The sequence below is a fragment of the Rhinolophus ferrumequinum genome, chromosome 22, assembly GCF_004115265.2.
Source record: "Rhinolophus ferrumequinum isolate MPI-CBG mRhiFer1 chromosome 22, mRhiFer1_v1.p, whole genome shotgun sequence".
NCBI lineage: Eukaryota > Metazoa > Chordata > Mammalia > Chiroptera > Rhinolophidae > Rhinolophus > Rhinolophus ferrumequinum.
The window spans coordinates 31,335,840-31,360,140 of record NC_046305.1 but is presented as its reverse complement, the minus strand read 5'-3'; the positions used below and the strand labels follow the sequence as shown (position 1 = coordinate 31,360,140).

Here is a 24,301-nt window from a genome sequence, read left to right as displayed (position 1 = left end):
GGCACCTCTAGGAAATCCAAAAGGCAGAGAATATTTTAGCATTAAAATACAAATATTATTATCTTATAGTGTATTTTCTTACTTTAAAAAAAGCATCTAACTGTTCACAAAAACTTGTTTAAATTTCCTCTGAAGAATTCCTACCATTTGCTCAGCATTTAAATAAGAAGGAAACCACCTAATGACCTAACTCAGAACTGCTCCTTCCCCACCTTCACTACCTTCTGGGTGGAAAAGCAAACACATAAAACCATAAACAAAACTGACGGGACAAAAAGTTTGCGAGGGGTGGGGTGGGGTGGGGGATGGGACCTGAAGAACACTGGAGCCTTCAGAGTAGCCACTGTCCCAGGTCACATTCTTCTGTCCTGGGACCTGCTGGAGTTTTCCAGTGATTAACTTTGTAGTAAGGTGCTGCCTTACCTTGTCTTTCAGAGTATTGTAAATGTACATGAGAATGGTTCTTGGAATCCTCACCATGGTGATTAAAAATGACCCTTTTACAACTGTTCCTTGGTGGTAGCAGAAGAGAATGGAGAGAGATGAAAGGATTGGGCCATCAGAAGGGTCATTTTTATTTCTTGGATGGTGGGGGGAAGACAGCATTTTAAAAACACTATTTAAAAAGAAACAAAAATCTTCTCTCTGGTTCAAATCAGCAATGGTACTAATAATTTCAAAGTAGTGATGTAGTAAGCATTTGGCAAAAATTTTATACTCCTTGGTAGCTAGGTTAAATCATTTCTTGGGCTAAGTTAATTCCTTTTGGTGGCACTAAATGCTACAATCAAACACAGAACAGGAAATAGTAATTAAAAAAAAAACACTAATGAGTTAAAATAAACTAGGTTCCCTCTTTACAACACCTACCCCTTCCACCAATCCTTTAAATTGCCTATTAATCTCATTTATTTTCAGGAGATTATATAATAATCCCCAAGGTTTAATTTACACTAGCATATGTAAATATTGCCAGCATTGGCTTGCTGATTAAAATCACCACCAAATCACATGATCAGGATTGCAGCCAGAGAGGTAATAGTGAGCTCCAGCTGAAAGCAAGCGGACAGGAAGTTTTGGCTTCAGGACAGCTCTGGGCTCCTGAAATCCAGCTGATTTCTACCCTGCTCTTTAAAGGTCATTTCAGTGCAAATCATTTACGGGACTTGTCATGACACAGCTCCCAAGAATGCGAAATTCAGTTTCACAGGCAGAGAAAGAAATAAAATAGGAAATGGGTACACCAAACCTGGAGGATAAAACAAAAGAGGGAGGGCTGAGACAACTCCTCCCCTGACCCTCTGAATTCCGCTGATGCGTGTTCTAGAAAATGAGGCCCTTTCCGAGAAGCTACTTCTCAGATTCCAAGTGAAGCTTGGTTTCTTCATAATGGATTTCATTCTACAACTTGGTTTGGTTGCTAATAACTCACCATGAATTAAGGTTTTGACAAGAGCCTAGGTTTTGAGGGAGGAAAAGGAATGCAGCCAGAAATATTTCCAGAGTTGGCAACGTCTGTATTTTGCTGTTACTTAAATCATCCAGGAAGGAAAAGAGAGCATGAAAGTAAGATCAGGAGCAGAATAACTATAATCCATTTGTCCCATAGAAAGGGTGAAGTGTGTTTCAACCCATATTATTGAAAATAGGAAATACCAGGGAGGCTATTGCTGATATGAATTTATTTTGATCTGATAAACTAGAAGAGAAGTACAGGCCAGGAAAATCTGACACATATTTTTCCCCCTTTCCTCATTTTTTTAAAAGGAAGAATGTTTACTTTTCCATTTAGGAGATTTATGTGCCTTAGAAGTTATTATGGTGCTCAAGAAGGGATGCAAGGAGAAGAGGACAACACCTGCTTTCCATCTGGTAGGGAAACAAAAGATTCACAGGCCTTTGTGAATGGGAGCCTAGGGAGCTGGTCCTCAAGATATTGAAGTTTGGGGTTAGGCATCAACTTTCTAAGATTTCGCTTGGATGGTATTAATCATTTCAGGCAGAGGAGTTTCTACAGTCTCAACTGCCCTAGTCCATAATGCATCCTGCTGATGACTGCAGGCTCTCCATGGCTTGCTTGGAAGAAGATTTCAGAAACTGGGTTATCACATGACAAGAGACGATTTAAAAAGAAGGCTCTTTAAACCCAGGCCAACTCACGGAGCCAGCAGTCATTCAATACCTGCCCTGAAAAGTAAGTGGAGTGTCTTTGAGGCCCCTACCTTTTCTTACACCCCTTTCCCCATTCCTAGGTAACAGCATGTGTCATTCCTCCCCTGCTGTGTATACAGCTAGTGCCTTCCGCTCTGTCTTGCTCATAGCCAGCAAAACCTGCCTTTAGGAAGAGGATCTGATTATACCTGGTGAGGCTTACAATAATACTCTGGACTTAAAAATAATTTAACCAATTTAAAATTATCTCTAAACTTAACTATATTTTGAGACTTGGCTTATGGGATGGCATTGCACTGAGGGTATATTAGGAGACTCAGGGATGTGCTTATAAGGAGGCTGGGGCCTCCAGTCAGGCATATGCATCTGTCTCCCAGGAGTACTGAGTGTTGAGCACTTTCGACTCCATTCTGTGGGTAGTGGCAGTAAGGGAGACCCAGGCAGTGTGAGAGAGGATGTGCCCCATGAGACCAGCCTCCTCCTTCTTTTAAACTTGTGGTTGCCCTGAGTGCTCCATGAAGTAGAGTCAGAGCCCCAGGACACTGCATTGATTCAAGTTGCTAGGCGAAGGGCTTAATGATCCCATCCATCTTAGGTCATGATACATAAGTGCTGTTTTGCAACTACTAGCCCCTCAGACAACACAGAATAAAGCCAAGCAAGCAACTTCAAGGTTCTAGAAACAAGTTTTAGTTCTAGTTAGTTCCAGCCTAGTGCTCACTAAGAACTCTTTGGAGAGATCCAAGATGGTAGAGTAGATAAACGCTGTGATTGCTTCATCCCATGAACACATCAAAATTGTGTTCTAAAGTATAGAACAACCAATCTGGAGAACCATCTGAACTCTAGCTGAACAGATTTTATAACTAAGGATATAAAGAAGTTACATAGAGACTGGTAGGAGGTGCAAAGATGCGAAACGGGCTGGCCCCAAACCTCCATGTGGAGGATGAAAATTGGGAGGGATATCTCGGCCACAGAGGTTCCCCATGGAGGAGCAAGGTACCCAGCCCCACACCAGGCTCCCAGCATAGAGTACTGGTGTCAAAAAGAGGAGACCCACAACATCTGGCTGTGAAAAAGAGTGGGGATCCTGACTGTGTGGGTGGGACAGAAGGCTGCAGGAAACGCAGAGGTCCTCTTAAAAGGCCCACACAGACTCACTTGCAGGCAATCACCCTAGGCTTCAGCAGAAGGACAGTGACTTGGGGGATGTCGGAGACATATGGGGGACAAAATGAGGTGTGTGGCTTTGGGTAAGAGCTGGAATATAGTCTCCATTTTCTCTGTGAGAGGTCCTTCTCCTGTGCAGCCTGCAGATGGATGCCATCTTACCTGAGCCCTCCCCCACACTCATGGCCAAATCTGAATCTGAATTGGTCTGGTGAGCTTTGCTTGCTCAACCCTAATGACTCACTGAGACCCTGCCACATCCAACTCTGAAGGAGGTTTCATCAGTGGCTGAAACTTATGGCAGCTGGCAACCAGCAGCAGGCCTCAGTGTGTCCTGGCTCTTTGTGGAACTACCCCAGACCCGGTACTGGTGGCTGCCATCCTCAGTTCATAGCGTGGTCTCTCCCACGTGCCTCCAGGTTTAGCAGAGGCAGCGACCAAATGTAGATTGCACTATGGCTCCTACCAGGTAGTCGTGGACCAGTCATAGGCAGTGGCTGACATGGGCCTCCACTGGAGCCCCTCCCAAGAGGCCCCAGCACCAACATACTTGAAGGTTGGCTTCAGACCACAGCAGAGCACCCCCCCCCCATTAGCCCCATAAGTGGCACACTCAAAGGGTGTCTCCACAGGAACCAGAGCCTGCTGGGGCGCATCCTGCTCCATGTGGTAAGCCCCCCACACAGCATCCTGTAAGCTGTGGACAGGACCAAACCCCACAGTCAGTCAGCCTGAGGGTCAATCCCAACCACTGATGTGCCAATAGCAATCAGGGCTCAGCTAATAGGAGGGCACACACAACCCACAAAAGAGACACTCCTGGAACACCCAGTGCAGGTGACCAAGGAGATTGCGCCATGGGGCCCCACAAGACACCTACATAAGGCCACCCTGCCAAGACTGGGCGATGTAACAGATCTACCTAATGCACAGAAGCAAACACAGAGAGGTAGCAAAAATGAGGAAACAAAGAAGTGTGTCCCAAATAAAAGAACAGGGAAACACTCCAGAAAAAGAACTAAACAAAATGGAGGCAACAAACCTACCAGAGACGGAGTTCAAAACACTGGTTATAAAGATGCTCAGTGATCTCAGAGAGAACGTCAACAAAGAGATACTAAGCATTAAAAAGGACATAGAAACCATGAAAAAGAATCATTCAGAAATAAAGACTACAACAACTGAAATGAAAGCTATATTAGAGGGCAACACAGCAGGTTAGATGAAGCAGAGGACTAAATCACCTATTTGGAGGACAAAGTAGAAGAAAACACCCAATCAGAACAGCAAAAAGAAAAAAGAATTTTAAAAAAATTAGGATAGTTTAAGGGACCTCTGGGACAACACAAAGTGTACCATTTGTATCATAAAGGTACCAGAAAAAGAAGAGAGAGAGAGCAACGGATTAAGAACTTATTTGAAAAAGTAATGATGGAAAACTTCCCTAACCTGGTGAAGGAAATAGACATATAAGTCTAGAGGTACAGACAGTCCCAAACAAGATGAACTCAAGGAGGACCACACCAAAATATATCATAATTAAAATGTGAAAGGTTAAAGACAAAGAGAATCTTAAAAAGCAGCAAGAGAAAGGCAGTTAGTTACCTATAAGGGAGCTCCCATAAGACTATCAGCTGATTTCTCAACATGCAGGCCAGAAGGGATTGGCACAAAATATTTAAAGTGATGAAAAGCAAAGATCTACAACCAAGATTACTATACCCAGCAAAGTTATCATTTAGAGTCAAAGGACAGATAAAGAGCTTCTCAGACAAGAAAAAGCTAAAGGAATTCATGACCACCAAACCAGTATTACAAGAAATGTTAAAGGGACTTCTTGAAGGAGGAGGAAGAGGAAGAGGAGGAGGAGGAGAAGGAGGAGATGAAGAACAAGAAGAAGAAGGAGGAGGAGGAGGAGGATGAGGAGAAATAAAAAGTATGAATAATAAAATGACAATAACTACACATATATCAACAATTAAATGTAAGTGGATTAAATGCTCTCATCAAAAGACACAGAGTGGCTGAATGGATAAGAAAATGAAACCCTTACAATATGCTGCCTACAAGAGACTCACTTCAGATTGAAAGACACACACAGACTGAAAGTAAAGGCACAGAAGAAGATATTTCATGCAAATAGAAACAAACAAACAAACAAACAAAAATCTGGAGTAGCAATACTTATATCAGACAAAACAGACTTTAAAACTAAGCTATAATAAAAAGAAGGATATTTCATGATGATAAAGGGATCAATCCAACAAGAAGATATAAGCCTTTTGAACATTTGTACACCCAACATAGGAGCATCTAAATATATAAAGCAATACATTAACTACATAAAGGGAAAGATTGACAGTAATACACTCGTAGTAGGAGACTCTAACACCCCATTGATAGATCTTCCAGAGAGAAAATCAACAAGGAAACTGCAGCCTTCAATAACACATTACATCAGATGGATTTTATTGATATTTTTATACCATTTCACCCCAAAACAGCAGAACACATATTCTTTTAAAGTGCACATGGAATATTTTCCAAGATAGACCACAAAACAAGTCTCAATAAAGTTAAGAAAACTGAAATCATATCAAGCATCTTCTCTGACAACAATAAAACTAAAAATCAATTACAAAAAAAAAAACCACACACACGAAAAACACACAAACACATGGAGGCTAAATAGAATGCTAGTAAACAATGAATTAACAATGAGATCAAGGAAGAAATCAAAAGATGTCTTGAGCCAAATGAAAATGAAAACACAATGACCCAAAATATGTAGGACACAGTGAAAGCAATCCTAAGAAGGAAATTCATAACAATACAGGCTTACATCAAGAAACAAGAAAAACCTCAAATAAATAATCTAACCTTACACTTAAAGGAACCAGAAAAAGAACAGCAAACAAGGCCCAAAGTTATGAGAAGGAAGAAAATAAAGAGCAGAGTGGAAATAAATGAAATAGAGTCCATAAAACCAATACAAAAGATCAGTGAAACCAAGAGCAGGTTATTTGAAAAGATAAACAAAATTGATAAACCTTTAGCCAGACTCATCAAGAAAAATCGAGGACCCAAATAAAGATATCAGAAATGAAAGAGAAGTGACAACGAACACTACAGAAATACAAAGAATTATAAGAAAATTATACAAACAGCTATATGCCAACAAATTAGACAACCTAGAACAAATGGATAAATTCCTAGAAACATCTCATCTTCCAAAACTGAGTCAAGAAAAAACAGAAAATCTGAACAAACTGATTACTAGTAATGAAATCTGTTTTCAAAAAACTCCCAACAAACCAGATGTCTTTACAGGTGAATGCTACTACCAAACATTCAAAGCAGAATTAATACCTATCCTTCTCAAACTAATCTAAAATAAATTGAAGAGGAGGGAAAGCTCACAACTCATTTTATGAAGCCAGCATTACTCTGATAACCAAACCAAAGATACTGCAAAAAAAAAAAGGTTATTATAGGCCAATATCCCTGATGAACATAGATGCAAAAATCCTCAACAAAGTATTAGCAAACCAAATTCAGCAAGACATTAAAAGGAAAATGATCAACTACGATTTATTCCCATGATACTAGGCTGGTTCAATATCTGCAAATTAATTAAAGTGATATACCACATAAACAAAATGATGGATAAAAATGATATGATCATATCAGTAGATGCAGAAAAAATAACCTGACAAAATCCAACATCTATTTATGATAAAAAAAAAAAAACCACCTCTCAGTAAAGTGGGGATAGAGTGAACATACCTCAACATAATAAAGGCCATGTGTGACATATCCACAGCTAACATCATACTCAATAGTGAAAAACTAAAAGCTTTTTCTTTAAGAGCAGGACAAGACAAGCTGTTCACTCTTACCACTTTTATTCCACATAGTATTGGAAGACCTAGACACAGCAATCACACAAGAAAAATGAACAAAAGTCATCCAAATTGGAAAGGAAGAGGTAAAACTGTCAATATTTGCAGATGACACGATACTATGTAGAGAACCCTAATGATTCCATCCTAGAAAACTATTGGAACTAATTAATGAATTCAGCAAAGTAGCACAATACCAAATTCATATTCAGAAATCAGGTGCATTTTATACTCTAATAGCAAACTATCAGAAAAGAAATTAAGAAAAAATCCCATTTACAATTGCACCCCCCACCCCCCAAAAAATACCAAGAAATAAATTTAACCAAGGAGGTAAAAGACCTGTACTTGGAGAATTGTAAGACATTGACAAAAGAAACTGAAGAAGATACAAATAAATGGAAGCATATACCGCATTTCCCCGAAAATAAGACCTAGCCAGACAATTAGCTCTAATGCGTCTTTTGGAGCAAAAATTAATATAAGAGCTGGTATATATTATATTATATTATATTATATTATATTATATTATATTATACCTTGTCTTATATGATAGTAAAATAAGACCGGGTATTATACTATATTATATTATATTATATTATATTATATTATATTATATTATATTATATTATATTATATTATACCTGGTCTTATAGTAAAATAAGACTGGGTCTTATATTAATTTTTGCTCCAAAAGATGCATTAGAGCTGATTGTCTGGCTAGGTCTTATTTTCGGGAAAACACGGTACCATGCTCCTGGATTGGAAGAATTAACATCATTATAATGTCCATACTACCCAAAGCAATCTATGGATTCAATGCAATACCTATCAAAATACCAATGGCATTTTTCACAGAACTAGAAAAAAATAATCCTATAATTTATATGGAACCACAAAAGACTTTGAATAGCCACAGCAGACTTGAGAAAAAAGAACAGAGTTAAAGGTATCACATTACCTGATATCAAACCATATTAAAAGGCCATAGTAATTAAAACAGCATGATACTGGTATAAAAACAGACACATAGGTCAATGGAACAGAATAGAGAGCCCAGAAATAAACCCACATCTATATGGTAATTAATCTATGACAAAGGAGGTAAGAATATACAATGGAGTAAAGGCAGTCTATTCAATAAATGGTATTGGGAAAATTGGACAGATACACACAAAAAAATGAAACTAGACCACCTCTTACACCATATACAAGAATAAACTCAAAATGGATTAAAGACTTAAATGTAAGTCCCGAAACCATAAAACTACTATAAGAAAACATAGGCAGGAAACTCTCTAACATTGTTCTTGGTAATATTTTTTTTGATACATGTCTTCAAGCAAGGGAAACAAAAGGAAAAATAAACAAATGGGACTATATCAAACTAAGAAGTTTTTGCACAGCAAAGGAAACCATCAACAAAACAAAAAGACAACCTACTGAATGGGAGAAGATATTTTTCAATGATACATCTGATAAGGGATTAATATCCAAAATTTATAAAAAACTCATGCAACTCAACACCAAAAAAACTAACAATCCCATTTAAAAAAATGGGCAAAGGACCTGAAAAGACATTTCTCCAAAGAGGACATACAGATGGTCAATGGACATATGGAAAGATGCTCAATATCACTAATCATCAGAGAAATGCAAATTAAAACACAATGAGATATCACCTCACACCTGCCATAGGGGCCATCATCAATAAATTAACATATGACAAGGGCTGGTAAGAATGTGGAGAAAAGGGAACCCTCTTGCACTGTTGGTGGGATTACGAATTGGTGCAGCCACTGTGGAAAGCAGTGTGGAGATTCCTCAGAAAATTAAAAATAGAACTACCTTATGAACTTAAAATTCCAGTTCTGGATATTTGTCTGAAGAAATTCAAAACAGTAATTCAAAAAGATATATACACCCCTATGTTCACTGCAGCATTATTTATAATAGCCAAGATATGGAAGCAACCTAAGTGTCCATCAATAGATGAATGGATAAAGTAATGGTACATATATACAATGGAATATTACTCAGCTACAAAAACGAATAAAATCTTACAATTTGCGACAACATGGATGGACCTGGAATGTATGCTGAGTGAAATAAGTCAAACAGAGAAGGACAAATACCATATGGTTTCACTTACATGTGTAATCTAAAGAACAAAATAAACGAACAAACAAAACAGAAATAGACTAATAGAGAACAAACTGATGGTTGCCAGATGGGAAGGGGGCTGGGGAGATGGCCGAAAAAGGTGAAGGAATCAAAAAGTACAAATTGGTAGTCACAAAATAGTCAAGGGGATGTAAAATATAGTATGGAAAATGTAGTCAATAATATGGTAATAACTATGTATAGAGCCCGCTGGGTACGAGACTAGTCAGGGGAATCACTTCGTAAATTATATAAATATCTAACCACTATGCTGTACACGTGAAACTAACATAAAATAATATTGTGAATGTCAAATGTAAACAAAAGTAAATAAATAATTAAGTAAATAAATAAATAATGTTGGGGGGAAGTATCTGAACCTTGAGATAAGGAAAAAACCATAAAGATTCAAAATTAGGCATAAAATCAAAAAAGAAAGAAGAACTCTTTAATAAATGAAATAATTTATTTAATAAAAATAAATGAAATAATTTATTTAATAAAAATAAATTATCCCACGTTTTATTTTAAATTAATTTGTTTATATTATCAAACTAATATGTGAAATATCTTAAAAAGTCAAATAATACTGCTAGGTTTCATAGGAAAGACAGCAGTTTTCTTCCCCTACTCCTAATTTTCTCTCCCTAGAGATAATATCTTAGCTTCTTCTTCATGGAACTTACCTCCACATGTCTAAATTACATGTTCTTACTGCTATTTCTTGACTTTTCAGCGTTGCATATTGTCTACTTACTTCCCACTCTGAAGATACTGGTTTAGTTCTCTACACAGCTTAAACTCCCCAACCCACTTATTTTCCCATCTCCCCTTCTACTCAATAATTATATTGAAATTTTTAGTTAATGTCTTTTTTAAGCTTTGAGATCTAATTGAGATATAGCACTGTGTAAGTTTAAGATGTACATGTGTTCATTTGGTACACTTATATATTGCAAAATGATTACCACCATAGTGTTTGCTAACACCTCCATCACCTCACTTAATTAGTATTTCTTTTTTGTGGTGAGAACATTTAAGATTTACTTTCTTTGCAACTTTCAAGTATATAATACAGTCTTATTAACTATAATCACCAAGCTATACATTAAATCCCCAGAACTTATTTATCTTATAAGTTTATACACTTTCACTAACATCTACCCACTTCTCCCTCCACCCCACACCCCAGCCCTTGGTAATCTACTCTCTGTTTCTATGAGTTTAGCTTTTTAGATTCCACATATAAGTGAGACAACACAGTATTTGTTTTTCTCTGTCTTATTTCACTTAGCAAAATGCCCTTAAGGTCTGTCCATGTTGCCACAAATGGCAGGATTTCCTTCTTTCTCATGGCTGAATAGTGTGCCATTGTGTGTGTGTGTGTGTGTGTGTGTGTGTGTGTGTGTGTATCTCGTATCTTCTTTATCCATTCATCCAGTGACAGACAGGTTTTTTGCTTCCATATCATGGCTATTGTGAATAATACTGCAATGAACATGGGAGTGCATATATCTCAATAACCTGTTTTCACTTCCTTTGGATATACACCCAGCAGTGGGACTGCTAAATCATATGGCAGTTCTATTTTTAATTTTTTGAGGAATCTTCATAATATTTTCCATAGTGGTTGTACCAATTTACATTCCCACCAGCGGTGCCCCATGAGTTCCCTTTTCTCCACATCCTTTTCAAACTTATCTCTTGTCTTTTCCCCCCCATTTCTTGGTTTCATTGATTTTTTTTTTTTTTTTTTTTTTAAAGGAGGGCGCAGCCCACAGTGATCGAACTGGCAACCTTGGTGCTACCAGCACCACACTCTAACCAACTGAGCTAACTGGCCACAGTCTCTTGTCTTTTTGATGACAGACATTCTAAAAGGTGTGAGGTGATACCTCATTGTGGTTTTGAATTGCATTTCCCTGATGATTAGTGATGTTGAACACCTTTTTATGTACCTGTTGGCCATCATATGTCTTTTCTAGAAAGATGTCTACTCAGTTCCTCTGTCCATTTTTTAACTGGGCTTTTTTTTTTTTCTATTGAGGTGTGAGTTCTTTATGTATTTTGGGTATTAACTCCTTATCAGACATCTGATTTGCAAATAATTTTCTCCCATTCTATAGGTTACCTTTTCATTTTGTTGTTTCTTTTGCTGTGCAGAAGCTTTTTAATTTGATGTAGTCTCACTTATTAATTTTTTGCTTTTGTTGCTTTTGATTTTGGTGTCGTGCAAAAACTCATTGCCAAGACCAACCCTTGGGATTTTTTTCCCCTATGTTTTCTTTTAGGAGTTTTACAGTTTGGTTTCCTATGTGTAAGTCTTTAATCAATTTCTAATTAATTCTTGTGAGTGAAGACAGGGGTCTAATTTCATTCTTCTGCATGTAGTTATCCAGTTTTCCCAGCACCATTTATTGAGGAGACTATACTTTTCCCATTGAGTATTCCTGGCTCCCCTGTCATATATTAGTTGACCATATATGCAAAGGTTGATTTCTCTGCTCTTGATTGTGTTCCATTGGTCCATGTGTACATTTTTATGTCAATACCATACTGTTTTGATTGCTATACTTTTGTGATATAGTTTGAAATCAGGAAGTGTGATGCCTCCAGTTTTGTTCTTCTTTCTCAGGATTGCTTTGGCTATTCGGGGTCTTTTGTAATTCCACACAAATTTTAGGGCTGTTTTTTCTACTTCTGTGAAAAATGCCATTGGAATTTTGATAGAGATTGCACTGAATCTATAGATAACTTTGGGCAGTATGAACATTTTAACAAAATTAATTCTTCTGATCCAGGGTATCTTTCCATTTGTCTGTATTTTCTTCAATTTCTTTGATCAAAATCTTCTAGTTTTCAGTATACATGTCTTTTACCTCGTTGGTTAAACTTATTCCTAGGTATTTTATTGTTTTTGATGCTATCATGAATGGGATTGCTTTCTTGATTTCTCTTTTAGATACGTCCTTGTTAGTGTATAGAAAATGCAACAGTTTTCTGTACGTTAATTTTGTATCCTGAAACTTTATTGAATTCATTGACTAGTTCTATCCATTTTTTTTGGTGGAGTCTTTAGAGTTTTCTATACATATATAGGATCATATCATCTCCAACAAAGACAATTTTACTTATTCCTTTCCAATTTGGATGGCTTTTATTTCTTTTTCACATCTGATTGCTCTGCTAGAACTTCTAGTATTATGTTAAATAGGAGTCATGAGAGTCTGCACCCATGAGTCTGCACCCTTGTTCCTGATCTTAGAGGAAATGCTTTGAATCTTTTGCCACTGAGTATGTTTTAGTTAATGTTTAGTGTTTACACTATCAGTATATAAATAACATTAACAACTGATCCAGGTAGTAGTGTATTTTTTTTTTTTAAGGCAGGCACAGCTCACAGTGGCCCATGTGGAGATTGAACCAGCAAACTTGGTGTTACCAGCACCACGCTCTAACCTCTTGTAGTAGTGTATTCTGATTACATTTCCTTTCCTGTACAACTTTTGGGTTTTCCTGAAGTAATAATAATTTCACATTTCTCATTTGCTTGATTTTCTATAGGCTTCATCAAAGTGTAAATCTTTTCTCCACATGTTCAAATACATCTGGTATTCCCTCGGTTTCCTTTTTTCTTCTTGGAGACCTCCCTCCTGGAGCCCACTGCCCTCCTGCTCTACATTGGACTGGATGTTCTCTATACCTGCTGCATAGCTACCCTCATGGGAAGTCCCTTCTCTTCTTCTCTGGATTGGAGCCCATTTCTTGAAACTCATATTTCCCTCTCTGGCTTTCTCATTCGTTAAATAGAGAACATCTTTCCCCAAAAATAACGTAGGGAGGGAAATCTTTTGAAATGATCCATGCCTGAACATGACTTAATTCTCCTTTCTGATAGTATGAGTAAGTCTAGAATTCTACATTGGAAGTCATCTTGCCTTAAAATTTTGACAGTCTTGAGAGTTCTGGTCAAGATGGCGCAGTAGGTAAACACTGTGCTTACCTTCTCTCATGACTACATCAAAATTTCAACTAAACTACAAAACTACCATCATTGAGATTCGCCTAAAATCTTGCTGAACTGAAACCCTACAACTAAGGACTTGCACAAGAAGCCATCTCGAGACTGGTAGGAAAGGCAGAGACGCAGAATGAGCTGGTCCCACGCCCGCATGTGACCATTAAAAATTGGGAGGGATATTTGGCTGTGGAGGTCTCCCCCAGAGGAGCAAGAGGTCCCAGCCCCATCCCAGCCCAGGGTTCCAGTGCTCGGGAGAGAAGTCCCCATAATTTCTGGTTGTGAAAAACAGCGGAGATTGTGACTCAGTGAGACAGAGGGTGGCTGGAGTCCTAGACTCTCCTCTTAAATGTACCATGCAAGGACTTACTCACTGACAGAATCAGTGGCTCTGACCTCCAGTGCTAGGGCAGCAGCTGGAAAGGTGGCAGGGACATATGGTTGGGAACTGAGTTGTCTGGCATGGGACGGGGGCTGGAGGGGCAGCTTTCTCCTGGATGCAAGAGCTGGCAAAAGCTATTGTTTTTTGTTGAGCCGTCCTCTTTCCCAGCATGCAGATGCAGGCACTGTAATATCTTGACTCTCCATCAAGCTGGCTAACGCTGTTCATTCACCACACCTTGGTGATTCAAGACCGTGCCCCACCCAACTTTTGTGCACACTCAAAGTGCTCCCAGTAGCTTTTTCCTACAAATTGCCTGCCTTATCTCAGGCTGCAGACTTTCCTAGGGTCTCTCAAAGGTTCATGGAACCCAGACAAGCAGCATCTGGCTTGAATATGTCCTGTATCTCTGGCTGAGCAGCCCTAAGCTCAGCACTAGCGGCAGCTGGCCTTGGTATACAGTTTGGCCTCTCGAGGCACATTCAAGCACAGCATAGGTGGCAGCCAACTGTGGATTTCTTTGTGGCTCCTGCCGAGTGGCCCTGGGTGGGGCATGGGCTGTGGCAGAACTTAACCTACAGTGGATCCCCTCCCAGGTGTCCGTGGGGCTGATGCACCCAGTGTCCAGCTTTGAAAAATCTGGAGTATCACCTGGCCTCCTCCAATACACACAAGGTGCAGATTGGGCAGGCACCAGAGCCCTGCTGAAGCAGATCCTGCTCTGTAGGGTCGGCCCTGCACAACAATTCCTCCACTGTAGCCACAGCCAGTCCTCACAGCCAGTGAGCAGGAGGGTATATCCTTCCCATTGATCCATTGATATGCAAATAGCGACCAAGGCTCAACTACAAGAGGAGGGCACACACAACCCACAGAAGGGACACAACTGGAGTGCATGGCTCAAGTGACCAGAAAGACTGTGCCACTGAGCCCCACAGCACACCTGCTACATAAGGCCACTCACTAAGACCAAAAGACATAGCAGCCCTACCTAATACACAGAAACAAACACAGAGAGGCAGCCAAAATGGGAAGACAAAGAAACATGTCCAAAATAAAAGAACAGAACAAAGCTCCAAGAAAAGAACTACACAAAATGGAGACAATCAATATACCAGATGCAGAGTTCCAAACACTGGTTATAAGAATGCTCAATTTTCTCAGCAAGAATTTCAGCAAAGAAATAGGAAGACATAAAAATGGAGATAGAAAACATGAAAAAGAACCAGTCAGAAATAAAGACTACAATAACAAAAATGAAGAATACATTACAGGAAATCAACAGTAGATTAGTTGAAGCAGAGGATTGAAACAGTGATGTAGAAGATAAAGTAGCAGAAAACACCCAATCAGAACAGCAAAAACAAAAAAGAATCCAAAACATTGAGAACTTAAGGGGTCTCTGGGACAACCTCATGCATACCAATATTCGCATTATAGGGATACCAGAAGGATAAGAGAGAGAGCAATAATTGAAAACCTATTTGAAGAAATAATGACAGAAAATTTCCTTAACCTGGCGAAGCAAATAGATGTACAAGCCCAGGCAGTGCAGAGAGTCCAAACAAGATGAACCCAAAGAGGCCAGCACCAAGACACATCATAATTAAAATGCCAAAGGTTAAAGACTAACAGAGAATCTTCAAAGCAGCAAGAGAAAAGCAGATAGTTATCTATAAGGGAGCTCCCATAAGACTGTCAGCTGATTTCTCAACAGAAACTTTGCAAGTCAGAAGGGATTGGCAGGAAATATTCAAAGTGATGAAAAGCGAGGACCTACAACCAAGATTACTCTACCCAGCAAAGTTATCATTTATAATCGAAGGACATATAAAGAGCTTCCCAGACAAGAAAAAGCTAAGGGAGTTCATCACCACCAAATCAGTATTACAAGGAATCTTAGAGGGACTTCTTTACGATGAAAAAATAAAATATATGAACAAAATGGCAATAACTACAAACCTATCGACAATTACTTTCAATGTAAATGGATTAAATGCTCCCATCAAAAGATGGGGAGCTGAATGGATAAGAAAACAAGAAAGACCTTTACCTATGCTGCCTACAAGAGACATACTTCAGATTGTAAGACACACACTGCCTGAAAGTAAGGGGATGGAAAAGATATTTCAGGAAAATGGAAACAAACAAACAAAAATCTGGAGTAGCAATACTTATACCAGACAGAATAGACTTTAAAACAAAGACTATAACAAGAGACAACGAAGGATCTAGTAATCTCACTTCTGGGTATTTATCCAAACAAACCCAAAATGCTACTTTGAGGGGATGTGCTCATCCATACGTTCATTGCAGCATTATTTACATAAGCCAAGATATGAAGGCAACTTGGGTGTCCCTGAATGGATGAATGGATAAAGAAGAGGTGGTACATATATACAATGGAATATTACTCAGCTGTTAAAAAAAAAAAAAGGAAATCTTGCCATCTGTGACAACATGGATGGACCTGGAGGGTACTGTGCTGAGTGTAATAAGTCAGACAGCCAAAGACAAATGTCATATGATTTCACTTATGAGTGGAATCTAAAGAACAAAATAAACAAACAAACCAGAAACAAACTCATAGATACGGAGAACATTTTGATGGCTGCCAGATAGGAGGCAGGATGAGGATAGGTGAAAAGAGGAAGGGATTAAGAAATACAAATTGGTTGTTACACAGTAGTCATGGGGATGTAGGGTATAATATAAGGAAAATACGTGTAGTCAGTAATATTGTAATAACTACATATGGTGCAGATGGATACTAGATTTGTTGGGGTGATAGATAAGAGGGGGTTAGGGGCAAGGTGAAAAAGGTGAAGGGATTAAGAAGTACAAATTGGTAGTTACAAAATAGTCATGGGGATGTAAAATATAGGTAATATAATCAATAACATGGTAATAACTATGTATAGTGCCAGGTAGTACTAGTCAAGGGGATCACTTCCTAAATTATATAAATGTCTAACACACTTGAAACTAATATAAAATAATATTGAATGTCAACACTAATTGAAAACTTTAAAAAGGGGGGAAGATCAATAATATTGTGATAGTGTGGTACAGTGTTAGAAGGTTGCTGGACTTACCACTTCTTTAACAAAGGAAATATAATCAATAATGTAGTAACAAGTCTGTATAATGCTAGATGGGTACTGTTGAATAACTATGATGTACACCTGAAACTAATACAATATTGTATGTTAGCTATATTTTAATACAAATCTTAAAAAAAATATTTTGACAGCCTTGCTCCACTGTCTTCTTGGTTCAGAGTTGCTATTGAACATCAGATCCTACTCTAGTTCTTGATCCTTTGCCTGTGATCTGTTTTTCCCTCTAGACACTTCTAGGATCTCCTCTTTACTCAAGTCCTACAGCTCTGGGAAGTGTTCTTTGATAATTTCCTCCCTTCTTTTTTGTTTGTCCTCTATTTCTGGAACTCATATTAGTCAGATTAGTTGGCTCTCCTAAATTTAGCCTCTAACTTTTTATCCTTCTTCTCCTATTTTCCATCTCTTTGTGTTTTTGGTTCTATGTCCAAGAAGAGTTCTTCAATTTTATATTTTAATCCTTTAGTAGAAAATTTTCACTTGTACAATCATGTTTTTAATTACTAAAAGGTCTTTTTCATTCCTTTGCTATTCCTTTTTTCTTGTTGCTGTTCTTATTTTATGGATACAGTATGTCTTTACTTTCACTGAGGATATTATGGTGGTTTTATTTTTTATGTGTGTAGTTTTCTTCTGCTGCCTGCATTGTATCTGTTTTCCCTAAATTCCTTTTCTTTTGTTCATTTGATTTTTCTTTCACTAGAGGTTCTCTTCAAATGTTTAATAATCACTGGTTATCCGTCCACATTTAAGAATGAGGCACTAATGAGTGAACTGGAAGCTCTGTAGGATGGTTGACTGTTGACTAGTTGGGTTTCACTGTCTGGTTCTGAGTAAGGAATCAGGCCATTTCATTGGGGGACCCCATATGGCACTATCTGGAGGTCTTCACTTTGGATTAGACAATTTCTTCAAAGAAGAATCCTCTGATCTCCTGCCTTGGGGATATCAACCTGGTTGTCAACATCCTGGGAGCTGAGCTGTGGAATGTGGGTTGGTGAAGGTGGTAGTGAGGTGTCCTCACTATTTGGTATTTAGACTCTCATTTATTCCCCCTTCTTTCATTACAGAGCCTCACCCCAGCCTCAGCTGTGCTCGATATCCCAAGTCCAGACCGTCTCTGGTTTCTCTCTCTAGAAAGCAAAGCTCTTATCTCCTAGTGGTGTGGAGGGGACCTAGGGCCTAAATGCTCCTCAGGAAGACTTAACTAATCTTCAGAAATTCATTTTACGTGTGAATTCTTGAGCCTATGGTTTTGTGGCTCAAAGCAGCCTGCATCTTATTTTCACCTCCTTTTCCACTCAACATATATAGGCCTTTGTTGTTGTTGTTTTTAGCTTTCTCCAGTCTGTTCAGAGTCATCACTTACCCTCACCCATCCTCTCTTCAGTTTTCAACATTTGGTTGATGTTTCTTATTTGTTGTCATTCTCTCTGTTTTTCACTGTCTTTGTGTGTTTATACCTTTTTCGTTCTTTCATGTTTTTGGTGGGGAGTTGGAGTAAAAGGGAGGGGTTATGAGATACATGCATATGCTTCCTTGGAAGTCCAAACCAAAAGCCCTATTGAAAATGCTTTGGTTTTGTGATTCTAAGGTAATACCAAATCACTGCTGTCAGACAGCTGTTACCTGTTGGCCACTTTGGTTAGAATAATCTTTGCATCCCTACTCAGGAGCAGGCAGCACACACCACCCACCTCCGACCCCTCAGAGGTTCTCAATGCCAAGGGCTACAGCCCCTCCTGTGGAGTCTTTAATAACAGAGGCTCCAAACAGCACCACTGTATTAAAACCCAGTGCCCTTTATAAGCAGGCGGTAACTGCTTGATGGTATGAATCATCCCTGGTTGACTTTCTTACCCCCAGGAACACTCTGAGTTTATCTACTCATTTGGTCTCAGAGATTAGAGGAGGATCAGCCCTATGGGGAATAAACTTTCTGTTCTGAGTCCAACCCTGTCATTGTCCTGGCCATGCTCTTCTTGCCTGAGGCTTTATCACTGCCAGGTGGAGAGTCACAGGCACACAAAAGAGTAAAGGGTTAAGGGTGTGTGTGTGTCCTCAATTATTTTGTGAGGTAATGGGGTATAAACACTGAAATAAGTATCATGGTGAACAAAGACGTAATTAATTCACTAGAACTTAACTATTATATGAACATGAATTATATTTTACAGTTATATACACTTCCCTTAGGATTTAAAGTTATTTTCCAAGCAAACCTTCCCTCATTTTATAGGACAAAATGAAGTTCACAGAACTTGCTGAAGTGTGTTCCAAATAGAAGATTACTTTTTTTTAAGTTTGAAGTCAGTAAGAAAGAATATTTACAGGAGAAGTCAACCCTTCCTTTCCATCTTTCAATTCTAAGCAGTGTGGTTATTTCCCCATTTGGCTTCTTTTTAATTATCTAGCTTAAACCAAAGGAGCTTGGAAATGTGACAAATTTAAGGTATGACATTGCTTTTCACCACCAAACGACCATCCAGCCAAATTTTCAGCTTAATCTTTTATACTTGCCAACCTCTTTTAAAGGGTCATGTCAAAACTCCAAAATACCTTTAGAGATGCACAGCATGACACACACAGACAAACCAACAGGAGTAACATGCTAGACCTGTTGAAATAAGAAGTAACTGCTGCCCCCGCTACAGTCATTTGCTGGCATGTAAGGATGAATTCGCTAGCCCAGATGAGGCCAATTAAATGGTACCACCACATATACCAAATGCCAGAAAGAGGTTTATATTCCACTTGGCCACCTTCGATAACCTGGGCAGCTCCTAAAGTTTAAAACACAAACATGCTTTACACCAATGTTTTCCTAACCATGGAAGTTGGTTCAACAGGGCACACTTCCTCATGCCAGGCCTTTGGCATAACATGAAACACGAATGCCAAAGAAAAATTTGAAGCACCCACCATAATTTAACATCTCCATAGCAAAAACTAAAAATTCTAAACACATATTTGACTTATGAATATTATCAATAATGATAATTACAGTGACTGATTGGTATGCAATTTGCAAGACCCTTGACATATACTCTAATATTCATTCTACTTCGTAAATGTGAAAACTGAGGTTTAGAAGAGTCATGTAACTTTTGTAACGTCTCACTGCTCACGACTATTGGAAGGAGAATATAAAACCAGACTCATTGGAGTGTAAAACCTATGGTTTTTCCACATCACTTTCTGATACAATAAAAAATTATGTGGATGAAACCACACAAAGCTGTTAGGACCGTGTGATAGAACCCCACTTCACCAAAAATTTAGTCTTTTTAAAAGAGACAAGGGATCTTCTTTTTCTTTTTTAAACAGTTTTGCAATGCGTTAAAATTTCTAGATGTCTTCCGCTTCTTATTTTAAATAAACTACTGTAAGAAGGTGGGCACTTTGATCTTTGGTGAAACCTACAACCTGAACAACATTTAAACATAGTTCATGTTTCCTTTCATACCTAGCTTCATAATGCATGTATCTTTAGACATTCACAATAGTCTTTGTGAAGGAAGTGGAAGAAGATAATCCTGCTGTAGAGCAAACTGGCCTCACAGATGAAGGCTGGTGTTAGTTCCTTACACTCTATGTTCTGCTGAACAAGAGTCACATTGTGAGAAAGAGTGACACAGCTTGATTTACAGAGAGATGTTCAAATTTTATCAAACACTGGGCTCATTCTGGCTTGGAGGCAATCTCTGTTTCAGGTAAGGCACTGATAAATGCTTATGATTTTCCAAAAATGGGTGTGTTTCAGAAAAGCATCCCTAATTCCAAAGGAGGTGACCTGACAGGCATGTTTAGGTGGATCAGGTCAATGAAGCCTTGGAAAAGCACCCCCTGGAATATCAGAAGCGACAGGGCAGCCAACAAGCTCACTGCTGCTCCTGCAAGGTCCACAGGCTTCGGGCACAGACTATAGTTTTGCAAGAACAGGTCTACAACATCACAAATGGTTTGGGGGTGGAGAATTTTTCCACGGAACAGGAGGGATGATTTCCCTAATAGAGAAAAGGTCCTGGATTCCAGGGGGCAGTGGGGGACGTGGGGTGTCTTTCCTTGTGGCTGCCTTGTGCTATCCACAGCACAATCACACACATCCCAGCTTGGCACATGGATGGCGACAGTCAGCAAGTGGAGAGCAGCTAACGTGATAAGTCAAGTTCCGTGCAGGCTTTCAAACTCTTGGCACTCCCCAAGGTAGCAGAACCCTTAAGTTATTCTTAACTGGTCACTTGTTTTTGAACATCTTTGTTGAAGCCATCTTCTACTTGTTCACCTGGTTCAGTTATACCAGACTGTTTACAGATTTTCCTTTAGGACAGGGTTTCTCAAGCTCTCAGCATATCGATTGGTGTTTTAGACCAGATAATTCTTTGTTGGGGATGGGGACAGGCTATCCTGTGCATTGTAGGGTGTTTAGCAGCTTCCTGGGGCTCTACCCTATGGATTCCAGGAGCACCCTCTCTCCCCTCCATCCCCTCCTGCAATTATGACAACCCAAACACTGCCTCCAGACATTGCCAAATGCCACCTGGGGAAGAAAATTGCTGCTTGAGAACCATTACTTTAAACAAGCATTCTCTGCAGAGTCAGGCTCTCTGGCTTCATTCAAGATGAAAGCCAGGAACAAGTTTCTGGGCGGGGCAGGCATGTTTACATGCACATGTTTGCCCTCTCCTGGATGGCTGGGTCAGTGCAGTCAAGAGCCCCATAAACAACTAAATAGCTAACTGCTATGGGTAGCTAAATTAAAGGGAACTAGACTACAGGTAGATCCCAAGATATGGTGGGTCTTGGTGATGGTGATGGAAAGGGCACTGAACTAGGAGAGTACTTGGCTCCAGTCTCAGCTTTGACATGTTATAAGCAACCTGGGCCTCAGTTCTCTCAGTGTAAAGATGAAGAGGGCAGATAAGATGAACTATGGGGCAGTGGTTACAGGCTTGGGTTAAAAGTCACACAGGCTGACTTTCACATCTTTGCACTGTCCCCTAATGGCTGACCAAGCTTGGGCAGGTTATGAGACTTTTTAAATCTGTTTCATCATCACCTGTAATCTGAAGACACTAATACCTACTTCTCATTCCCTTGGTGATCCCATCCAATCTCATGATTCTAAATGCCATATATGGAGCTGTTATGAGGATTAAATGGGGAAGACGCTTAGAATAGTAAGTACAATATAGGGTTCGCTATAACTGAGATAGATAGATCTGGCTCCAGTTCTGAAATTCACAAATATTTATTAAGCATCTATTGCACACTGGAATTATGCTAGACATTAGCTATTAGGGGGAAAAATTAAAAAGGCAAACAAAAATCAGAAATAAGATACCATCTGAATGACTGCCAGGAATTCACATGTTGTTATGTTAGTCTATTCAACTCCCCTTCTTCTGGAATGTTTATAATTTCTCCTCCAACCTCTAAGAGTTCTTCCCCCACCCCTACCCCCTCATCCTCATTGAGAACCCCCGCCATCCTCATTCTCAGTCAGTAACCTTACTTCTGGTTTCTCTGAGAAAATTTAAGCAATCAGAAAATTTCTGCTAGCGCATACCCCTCCATCTACCCATTATCAGTATGTGGCCATAATCCAACAACCCTTAATATGATAAACTGTCCAGGATCCCAAGGCCAACCCCCACCCAAGATCCTCTTTCTCACTTGTTTAAAGATACCTCTTCAGAAATTCTCTCCTTCTTTCTTGCTTCATCAAAATACTCCTCTCTATGGAATCATTTTTAATTATCTCACATCTTTAAACAAAAAAAATCTGTTCTTGACTCCCTTTCCTCCTCCATCTTCCTTGCCACTTCTTTGTTCCTTTTAACAAATTCCTCAAGATTGTCTCCACTTCTTCTTTCCAATTCTTCTCTCCCACTTTTTCTTAAACCCACTTCAGTTACAATCCTGAAACTGTTTTGTTTTACCTCCATGTTGCTCAATTAAATGGTCAGTCCTTAGTCCTTGCTTACTCATCAGCAGCATGTGTCACACTGGACCATTCACATCTCCTTGCAATCTTCCACCAAGTTCCAGGACAACACACCTTCTCTCCCCTGCCCACTGGTTGCTCCCGTTCAGTCTCCTTTCCTTGTTCTTCCTCATCTCTAGGACCTTTTAACATTGAAGCGACCAATGCACAGTCCTTGGATTTCCTATCTTCTCTCTCTACACTCATTCTAATATCATGGTTTCAGTACTATTTATATGCTCCCAAATTCCCAAATGTAGATCTCTAGCTGGGACCTCTCCAGAAACTTCAGACTCAAAGAGCTAACTGCCTACCTGACATCTCCTGGCTGCCTAAAAGATATCTCAATTAATACAACCAAAATGATGTGATCTTCTCTAAAACACTCCATTCAAGTCTTACCCCATTTCAGCTGATGGCAATCACATGCTCCAGTTGCTCAGAAAACCTCAGTGTTGTCCCCAACTCCTCTTTTCTTCACATGCCTCAACTAATATATCATGAAACCTCATAGATGCAGAATCCAATATGTCACACCATGTCCACCATTATGACCCTGTTCTAAGCCACCATCATCTCCTCCCTGGATCACTGCTATTCATATGTAACTCAGATTATGTCACCATTCTGCTTTAAACTCTGTAATGACTTCCCAAAGATTAGAACCAATCTTCCTATAATTGCCTCAGGATCTGACCCATGCTCTCCTCAAGTATTCCACTCTGGCTGCATGGGTCCCTTTGCTTTGTCCCTAGTATCCTGGCCTCTTGCTGTCCCCTTTGCCAACAACACTGTCTTAGAGCTTCATGATTCTGCCCTCACCCTCTTCGAATCTTTGCTGACATAACACCTCAATGAAGCTCTGCTCAATCACTAAATTTAAAATTATACCGACTTAAGTATTTCCCATTTCTTTTTTCTGTTTTATTTCTCTCCATACCACTTGTCAACATTTAATGTACTATACAATTCATTTATTTATCTTATTTAATCTCTCTCTAGCTTCCAAATTGGAAGGAAAGTTCTATCTCCAGCATCTGTAACAGGGTCTAATATAGTAAATGTTCAATAAATATTTGTTAAATAGATGAATGAATGAACCAACCTTCTTACAGTAATAGATCTTATTATAGAGATTTGAGATGAGTTTCTGGAGATCTTCCTAGAGATCGTCAATATAACCTGGAGGAAATTCCTCCTGCAGGTGGCTATAAATCTGGGTATCATAAGCAAGCTTTAAAGCATTTCAAAAGACTTTAAATGGCAGTTTCTCAAGAAAGGCAGTCCAGCTGGTTGTGCTTTCTAAGCACGGTCCTTTGCCTGTCTTAAGCGTGCCAAGTACATCCCTGTGTTACTTCTTCTAACTGAAGCACATACTGGAAGGAA

At 39.1% G+C, this 24,301-nt stretch overlaps 1 protein-coding gene across 1 annotated transcript in view; it reads right to left on the bottom strand.

The window, feature by feature from the left end:
- SLC44A3 (solute carrier family 44 member 3) overlaps positions 1 to 24,301 on the bottom strand; it is an 86,601-nt gene that overhangs the window by 27,558 nt on the left and 34,742 nt on the right. Inside the window, 2 exon segments of the mRNA XM_033092098.1 lie at positions 424 to 580; positions 19,547 to 19,712. Of these exon segments, the coding sequence (XP_032947989.1) occupies positions 424 to 580; positions 19,547 to 19,712 (323 nt within the window).